Source organism: Odontesthes bonariensis, chromosome 7 (assembly GCF_027942865.1).
Source record: "Odontesthes bonariensis isolate fOdoBon6 chromosome 7, fOdoBon6.hap1, whole genome shotgun sequence".
Classification (NCBI taxonomy): domain Eukaryota; kingdom Metazoa; phylum Chordata; class Actinopteri; order Atheriniformes; family Atherinopsidae; genus Odontesthes; species Odontesthes bonariensis.
This window is the reverse complement of record NC_134512.1, coordinates 22,608,421-22,617,774: the sequence shown is the minus strand read 5'-3', so window position 1 is coordinate 22,617,774 and position 9,354 is coordinate 22,608,421. Positions and strand designations below refer to the sequence as shown.

At 41.7% G+C, this 9,354-nt stretch overlaps 1 protein-coding gene across 1 annotated transcript; it reads left to right on the top strand.

The window, feature by feature from the left end:
* The first annotated feature begins 1,876 nt into the window (after nt 1–1,876).
* Nucleotides 1,877–8,406, top strand: LOC142384137 (tripartite motif-containing protein 14). Its single transcript, XM_075470121.1, has 7 exons — nt 1,877–2,148; nt 4,378–5,336; nt 5,802–5,897; nt 6,158–6,406; nt 6,509–6,531; nt 7,186–7,340; nt 7,422–8,406. The coding sequence occupies exons 1-7, from the start codon at nt 1,899–1,901 to the stop codon at nt 7,964–7,966; spliced, it is 2,277 nt and encodes a 758-aa protein (XP_075326236.1). The 5' UTR covers nt 1,877–1,898; the 3' UTR covers nt 7,967–8,406.
* Nucleotides 8,407–9,354: the final 948 nt, after the last annotated feature.

Below are 9,354 nucleotides of genomic sequence, written 5' to 3'. Positions count from 1 at the left end.
AAAAAACACTTAAATCTCCCATTTATATACCCGTTCAGACCCTTTACTTAGTGGTTTGAAGTACTTTTGGTGGCAATGGCAGCCTCAAGTCTTCTTGGCGAGCACGTTAAAGCTCAACCGAGTTGGATGGTGAGTGGGAGTCAGCTCTCAGCCATTTCCAGCTCTCTCAAGATGCTCTACTACTTAGGGTCCACACTCTGTCTGGTTTGTTTTAGGACTTTCCTAAAGCTTTTCTGAAGCTGTGTTTTCTTGGCGGTATTTCTTTGATTTTTCTGTTGAAATGTAAACCGTTGCCCCAGCCCGTGATTTACATTGCGCTGCACTTGTCTCGACATCTATCCTTACTTGTCTCATATGCCTGTCACAGATAAACAACCGAACAATGACGACAGATGACAAATAGAGTAACTGATTGACAGGGCTGTTGACAGATGTAGGACGCAACAGGGCTCAGTTTCAGGTGACGACATTTCACATTTTCTTTGTTTCTAACAAATCGGGGAAGTTTTCAAAGCAAAAAAGAAATGAATGTTCCATATTTTAACAGTGATGAGTTTTCTGTGAATGGCTGTATTTGTTGGTTACAGCATTCTTCTGACTGTTTGAGCAAATATACAGAAAGTCAACATCAGCAAGTTCAAGATGACAGATACATTTGTTGTATATTTAATGTCAGCCTTTGAGCACATAAAAACATAAAAAATCTGAAACGAGAAAAGACCGTCTTCAATGTGAATATCACATTTGACCCCCTTTTTTTCAATTCAGATTTTGATCTCCACCCATTCGTGTCATCCAGATGCTTTCAATCCCACAAAAGCAGAGGGAGACCGTGCCATGATGTCTGGGTAAATGGATAAATGAATGTGGGGATGCACAAGTAAATATATATACTGTATATATATATATATATATATATATATATATACACAGTATATATATATATAGTTATGAGCTCATTTTCCAGATGAAGGTCAGAAAGACCAAAATACTGTAAATAAAGTTTTAGCGCCAAATGAATCCGTGTGCTGGAGTTCATCCCAGTATTATTTAGACCACAGAGCAACTTGATCAAAACAAATATTGGAAAATTAATTATTAAGTATTCAATAAGTTAAATAGGTTTCATTGCCTTAATTAGGTATATAAACAGTACTTATAATACTTTTTGTTTGGTTACCACCTTGTCTTAGCAGCATTGCATATCAATTTGTGAACTATACTCATGGATCCTGAAAATGAGCAAATGTGCAGGAAAATAAAAGTTCACTTAAAAAAATTTTTTCAATGGATATACTCTTTATGCAAGACAGGTGACTGGGTCTCACTACAACATGTAAGTTTTAAGAACTGTATTTTAGAGGTGAATTAGAGTTGAGGCACATAGGCCAAATCTGAAAGTTTTTGAATGATACCGTAAAAGAACAAGAGAAAAATGGGTTCAACCTCTGATTTCTTCAATTCAGAAAAAAATACAAAAAACAGAATACTAACATTAGATGATAAACCAAAACTCTTTCTTAAAATTCCAGGTAAAACAAGCAAGAAAACATAGTTTTGTTTGAGAGACGAAAGTGCAAAAGAGATTATGGAAGATTAACCTCTCACTCACAAGTCTCAATAGACCTTTTTATCCATGTCACATGCTGCATGTCTCGACCGCCATAAAGAAAAGAATGCTGTTGTGAGAGTGAGTGGACCATGAATACGCGTCAGGCACAATTAGTGAAATATTTCCTCTTTAATCTACATTTTTTTCAATTATTTCTCTCCTGACTATGGCATGGACTGTACCTTTAAGAATAACTGACAGGGGGGCAAGCGGGATTCAAATCTTTGGCTCCGCCTCTACTTCTCTGTCATTGCGGAAACCGAAGTTAAACATCAGCCAAAACAAAATGGGGGCCGCATTAGACACTCTGGTGAAGTGTCCTCTCTGTGAGGAAATGACCCGGGAGCCCGTCACCTTGAAATGTAACCATCGATTCTGTCAACGGTGTATTGGAGACTTATGGAGTGTTACCCCGACTGGACCATACCACTGTCCACAGTGGAGGTGTAAAACTGTGTACCAGACTCTGCCGTTTGATAGCAGTTTCATACGCCCGACTACCCTCAGCTGGACAACACCGCCGCGTAGTAATACAGGTATGGTTAATGAAGGTTAACGTTGGACTCGTGACATGACAATAAAACCTCATAAAGTGGCCAAATTCACTTATCAAGGTCTGACTGGGATGCAACAGCTAAGTCAGCTAACGTTAGAGGTCTCCCGCTCGCACGCCGTCGCCGTAGTCTATGCACGTTACGTATTACGAGTGAATACGTGAAACAGTGAGAACAGACTAGCACATTGTTATTATTAATTAGTAATGTTAACTCACCAGGTTAAGTCTCAGTCTCAGTGGCTGATAACTGGTTTTATATCATTAGATTGTTATGAAATACGAACCAATAGGTCGTATCTACAACTCACTCTTGCAATGTATCCTGTCATGTAGAAATATTCATTTGTAGTAAATTGTAGCTGCCACGTGAACAAATCTTTTCTTACCTGATCGGTAAGGCTGTCATATCGTCATTCAAATAACTACATTAACAATTTTAATACCTTTTCATATTAGGCCACTATTATAGTAATCTTTTGTCCTAATCATTTGTAATGGACACAATTTTGGAGAACCATAAACTGTTATGGGACATACAACAAATTTACAACTTATTACAACAAAAAAGTCAAAATTGCAGTTCTCTTTGTCATTTTTTGGCTTAAAACCGAAAATCGCAGCCATGAAATGAATAACCTCTTAAATTTACAAACACTGCTATTGAAATATACAGAGAAATTCCATAAAATAGCAGGTACAAGTGGAACAAGATCCTAATATCTGCCCAGACTTATAATTCTTAATACCAACATAAATTCATGTTAACCCAAAGGGTTTATTTTTGTTATTTAGATCATAGTTTTTGTAGTTCAGAATGAGTGAACTGCTGACAGTGCAGAATCGATCTATATCTACTTCTTTTACACTGATGAAAATGTAAATGATCTAAATGATAATGCAAGATTATTGTGGTTTGCTCCGATAATCCAGGAGAACAATGAAATTATTGTAACTGGTGCACAAGTACACATATTATCCAGTGAACAGATATCATGAAATTGGAATACCCAAGAACAAGTACCTCATCATTTAGAACCTCATCATTGCCATTCAGAAATGGCAATGGCACCAACACCACTTATCTAAAACAAATAGTAAAAAAAAAAACTTTTTAAATTGAACAGTAAAAGGACCATTAAAGTGTTACTTGTAATCAGAGGTGGGGACATGTAAAGACATATGAGTCCCAAGTCGGGTCCAAAGTCAAGATGTGGAAGTCCAGAGTCAGGTCCAAGTCCTAAACTTTGAATCTTCAAGTCCTTATCAGGTCATCTGACCAGATATCTGATTCAAATGCAGAATACTGATAGATGATTTCCAGAAATAATAAGTGCTTCTTAAAAGCTGCATTTATTTGCCAAAGTAAGCAGCAAGTGCAACTGAACTTGATCATAAATAAAAAAGTGCTGGGGTTGCATTTAACAACAGGACTGCAAAAATACTGAATACTAGCAAGCTAGAAAATGCACTTAGCCATTAAGCCAATGTTAAGTACCCACTGATCACCACGACAACCTTGACTTACCGTACTTTATGTAGCTTCAAATGTCAAAGAAATTGGGACGTCGTTGCCTCCCCTCCGTAATTTTCGACCTGCACGTTTTGCATCCTGCAGCTCGTTTCTTGTTAACCGCTTGGTCATTTGTTCAAGCCAACGAAATTATCTTTGGTATCATTTTTCCCAACTGGGACCCAGTAACGTCACGGTAAATCTTCGTCCATCTCTTCTTGTGACTTCACGGTGTGCTGTGTTGGATCTGAACATTCTGGGTGGTCAGTGTAAACGGGCTGGAAATGAATAAAGTTAATCGTTTTGAATTTTGAGTTCGCTGATTTCAGTTAGGTATTAGCTTTTATTAGACACGTAAAGCTTTTTGTTTGCTGTGAAATGTCAAGTATTTCTAAGTCAAAAGGCTCAAGTCCAAGTGATGTTAAAGGGCGAGTCGAGTTAAAAGTCCTTTATGACTCTATGAAGTCAAGTCAGAAGTCATTAAGTTTATGACTCGAGTCTGAGTCGAGGGTCACACCTCTGGTTGTCGTTATTTCAGTGATGATCAACTGTCAACTAAGTTTTAATGACTGTGACAGCCCTACGTGTGCTCTGGAGGAGGGAGCCTGCGAGTGTTTATGTAATGTGTTTTTTGAAAAATAAACTGAGAAAGCATTCCCTCTGACCAATTTTGCTTTGCTTGTGTTGTATTTTGTGAAGGCCCGTCCACTACCGGTGAACAAAATACATTCGACTCAATACTGAAGAGGCCTTCGCTTCCCAGCCGACTCCTCGGCAAGAGAAAGGCCAGCGCAGCTGTTTTCGAGCAACCTGTCACAAAGCGATCGACTGTGGAGTCTCCTCGCGAGCGGCCCGGTGACACTGAGACTCCCACCACTTCCTCGTCAGATAAACCCGGGCAGTCAACTGTTGTGGGGCCATCCAAAGAAGCAGTGGACCTTGCATCTACACAGTCTGAGCATGGTGACTGCATCATCGTCTTTGAGAACTCTGACGGAAATGTAGCTGTACCTGGAGGCGAAGCGCCACAAGACATCCCAGTCAAGCAGAGCCGGAGTGAATCAGAAACACTGGACGACTCCGACAGCGCCGATGAAGTAGATCTGTGTGATACACCTCTTACTGAAACCCCCAAGAAAAATACACGTGTGACAGGAATTCACATTTCCTCGCAGAAACCTGCCGCGCCTGCCAATACTGATTGCTGTCCAGAGGTCTCGGTTCCAGGGAAAGAGTTCTCTCCGGTACAGCAAGTCAGCCAGACGCTTTTCGCATTCAATAAGAGTCCTGCAGCTGCTTCAGGAGCCACAAGCCGCGTTGGCATCTTTGTCAGGCCAGAGAGCAAAAACACGGGCCCTGTCCCCTGTCATTATTGCCCTAAAACCAGGTATCAGTCAGCGGTGAAGACCTGTCTGGTGTGTGGGGCCTCCATGTGTAAAGAGCACCTGCGTCCCCACCTGGAATCCCCGGTCTTCCAGAATCACACTCTGGTTCCTCCCATGGAGGACATTTCACTGTGGAGGTGCCCGGAGCACCAGGAGATAAACCGCATCTACTGCCGGCAGTGTGGAGTGTGTGTGTGCACTGTGTGCACCGTCATTGGCTCGCACCGCGACCACGTCTGCATCAGCATCAGGGAGGCAGAGCGAGAGCTCAGGGTGAGTTCTGGCTCCAGGACATACAGATCAGTTGCGATTTTACAGTTAAATGTAAAATTAAGACCATTCTATCTAAAAACTAAATCATCTTTGTGTGGTCAGGTATCGATATATGCAACCTATTGATGCAATTCAGTGTTTGCATTACATGAACCAGTGCTTTCCATAGTTTATTTTAAAGGATAAAGTAATTAGAGTCGCTTGAAATGTGCTTTGCTTTTGACGTAATTCAATAGTTTATTGAACATTTTTCATTTAACCTTACGGGCCAATTTAAAGGTTGGTATCCAAATGCTTTTTCGGGTTACATCGAGTCTTAATTCATTGTGCTCAATCGGAGAGCTTGAGGAGGGAAAAATGTGGAAATGTCCAAATATGCTGTGGTTTATATTCTGCAGACCAACAAATGGCAAGAATAAAATCTTGACTTCTTTCTCGTTTTTTGCGGATGCTTTCTTTTTCCAGGCAAACCTGAAAGACGAAATCAAACAGCTGCAAGAGACCGAGGAGCAGGTGAAGAGCAGAGTGTCTGAGCTCACACAGCAGAAAGAGACCTATAAAGTAAGAGAACCTCTGTGCTAGATGCATACTGATGTGTTCATGTCGTCAGGTAACTGCTCAGAGTGGCAATGTAGCTACTCCTACTTGGGAGCATGTGTATCTGAGTGTGTGTGTTCCCCTTGTGCAACAATAACTGCGATTGAATATTTCCAGTAGCCTAATTGTTTGCCAGTCCTGCACATCTGCTTTGATGAATTTTAGACAGTTCCTAAGCAAAGGTGTTACAGGACTTCGGCTGAGATGGCGTTCTTTGTGTCCAGGCAGTTTTGAGCGAGGCACGAGCAGGAGTGACGCAGCAGTACGGAGCCATCAGAGAGGCTTTGGAGCAGGAGGAGCAATCGGCTCTTCGGTGTGTGACGAAGGAGGAGACCAGGGTCCTGGGAGGATTAGAGGAGAAACTCTGCCTCCTCCGGCGCTCCCTGCAATCCGTTCAAAATGGCCTCCACACACTAGAGGGTCTGGCTGATGCCAAGGGAGACAGACATGTTCAGGACCAGGCCTTCATTGGGGTCAGTGTTTTTGTTTTTATTAAATAGTGAAATGTAAGACTTCCAGCTGGCTCACTGCATATTTTGATAAGAAATTGTGTTTTCTTGTTTTTGATTTTGCAGGAATACAGCAAGATTTCCCATCTGTAAGCGATTCAGCTTCTGCTCTTTTTTTTTTTCCTGAAAAGTGTCCATTTGTCAGCTAAATATCTTACCAGCAAACCATAGTTTGAGTGGACGCGGCGAATGGAAAGTTTTAATGAGGCGTCTGGGGTCGTTTCAGCCTCTTAAGAAAACAAAACAAGAAAAAAACAACATGATTCAAAACATGTTACAAACGTGTCTCTGCAGAATAAGTGTACCGGTTACTTTGCAGAGCTCAAGGAGCTTTACTTCTACTGCTTTCTGTTGTAGAAATGTCCAGATTCTGTGGATTACCCAGAGTGATAGGGATACCCATTTTGGAAAGGATGTAAAGAATGAATTACATCCCCCGCACACTAGACCCAGATAAAACAAAGCTGTGTGCATGTTTAGGTACCGCAAGTTTAACGACAGCATGTCGTGTTCTGTTATTTTTGATTTTTATAATCATTAGAAATCACTATTCTGCTATTTTAGCAGTGCCATAAGAGGTAAGTGGAATTTTTTATGGCTGATTCATAATGTGGGCACAAAACCTTTGTCTAATTATGTTTTATTTGTAGATTTCCTCTTTATTCTGTTTGCCCATTAGAGGACAACAACTGTAGCTGTTTGATAGCTAAATAGTCGTCACGCTCTCTGCTTTTCCTCATCAGGACTACTAACATGGGAAACTGTGTGGAGCAGTGCGAGGCCCCAGAGGAAGTGGACCGTGCCCGGCTGAGTTGCCTGCAGAAGTGGACAGAGAAACGACTGGACACAGTTGTCATCACCATGCCAGGCAAAGACGGAGACCTCTACAGGCTGCTGTGTAAGAAAAGTGATCCTTATGCACTTTCAACAGATGAATCACAAGAGTCTCTCCTCTAAATTCCTATTTTCCCGTATGCAGATGGCACCGTTCCCCTCTTGGATGCAGATACAGCCCATCCAAAGCTGCAGTTGTCTGATAACAACAGGAGGGTGACCTACGGCGATGCCCAGCAGGAATACACAGAGCACGAGGCACGCTTCAGCTCCTTCCCTCAAGTCCTAGCCTCCTGTGCCCTGGAGGGGGGCCGCTGGTACTGGGAGGTGAAAGTGTCCGTGGATGATGGCCGCTGGAAGGTGGGGGTGTGTGAGGGTCAGATAGAAAGGAAAGGCCAAAAGGACAGCTCCCGTCTGGGCTTCAACAGTTACTCCTGGTGCCTGGCCTGTGACAAAAAGAAGGTGGAAGCTCTGCATAACAAGGAAGTGACTTCTGTAAAGGCAGAAGGGCTGCAAAGGGTGGGCGTGTTTCTCGACTTTGAAGAGGGTAGTTTATCATTCTTTAATGTGACACCAGGGGGCAGCCTTGCTTTATTGCATTCTTACAAGCACAGTTTTTCTGACCCTCTATACCCGGCCTTGTCTGTGTCTAAGACACACCTGGCCGTCTGTGATCTGTTCCAGTCATAAAACATACATTTTTGGCGTCTCAGTTCTGCTGAAAATGTACAGAGTAAAAGAAAGTTTGTGCCTTTTTATACAGGTTTTTTTCTCCGCATTAAAATTTGCCAGTATAAATTTCTCTGATATTTTGTTGTGTATTTATGTACATTTACATCTCGCAAAATTCCTTTAAATGTGATTTTTAATGTCATTTAAGTTAGCACTGGATTTGTACCGATATAGCAATGCTGTTTTTTTTCTACAGACTACACGTTCTGGACAATGGTAGCAATTTATTTGGTATAAACCAAGCTATCCGTGTAGTTCAAGTTCAAATTTAACATTGATTTTATTTTTCATCATGAATGTACTAATAGTGTTTTTCATTGTTTCTTGTTTCTTGTTTCTTATCTCTTACATGTCTGTATGTCTGCGATGACTCATTGAAATAAAACCCAAGACTTTTAAGACCAAAGTAAAGCCTTTATTACTGCTTTGCAGGGACTCTTCCCCATTTCAGTTCAAATGGAAACACAGGTGCAGGTGAGGTGTTGTCCCCCAACACGTGAAATCTCACCTCCCCCACAGCCAGTGAGCTTTACTGACAACAAACATTGCCTTTGGCTCAAACTCCATATAGCATCACAGACACAAATAGATGCCAAATAGTCCTTTTCCTTGTGAAGTCTAAGGCTTCTCTATTCAGACTTGGGGTCTGTGTGGTTGACGTCATGGAGTGGGATCAAAGTGGGGCTTACCAGAACTCCTCCTGGATGATTGGTAGAGAGTCGGAATGCCACAGGTTCACGAAGAGCTCTCCATGGATCAAAGTAAAGTCAAACTTGGAATATAGCCAAGAAGGGCTGAATGAAAAGGAAATCGAGTTTTGGTCGAGTTTGCAGAAGAGATCTCAGGGGAACAGACATTGATAAATTGTAATCACAGATGACTAACTTCTCTGACACACTTGTTTGGCATCTTTTCAAACATCTATTATCAGATTCACATCTGCACAGGTGCACCATTCAGCCATGACAACAATTTCACACTCAGAGCCACATGATTCAAAGGTAGTCGCAAACCTTTTGCTTTCGTCTTCCTTCTCCCCCAGCTGGCACATGAAGGCAAGAGGCGAGGCATGTCTGAGAGCCAGTGAGAGAGGGAGGCTTTAACAGACAGTTAATCAAATTCAGCTCTTCCTGGCTCTCAAATTCAAAACAGGCTCTTGCAAGCTTTTCGAGACTAGGTACTTATGGTATGTTGGCAGATAACAATGTGTCTGGTATTTGTGTTTAAGAAAGGATGTCCTAAAGCTAAAGAGCCACTGCACGGCCATTACCAAAATAATTAGCTGACTCTACTTATGTATTGTTCTTTTCATTGTCAGATCAAATTAGAGGGAGAAAGACAGTAGC

What these genes read in the sequence shown, in the direction of transcription:
- LOC142384137 (XM_075470121.1), top strand. Translation starts at nt 1,899, where the DNA reads ATGGGGGCCGCATTAGACACTCTGGTGAAGTGTCCTCTCTGTGAGGAA. An exon ending in AGGACCAGGCCTTCATTGGG is followed by an intron (nt 6,407 to 6,508) that starts GTCAGTGTTTTT and finishes TTGATTTTGCAG; the next exon opens with GAATACAGCAAGATTTCCCA. An exon ending in TACAGCAAGATTTCCCATCT is followed by an intron (nt 6,532 to 7,185) that starts GTAAGCGATTCA and finishes TTTCCTCATCAG; the next exon opens with GACTACTAACATGGGAAACT.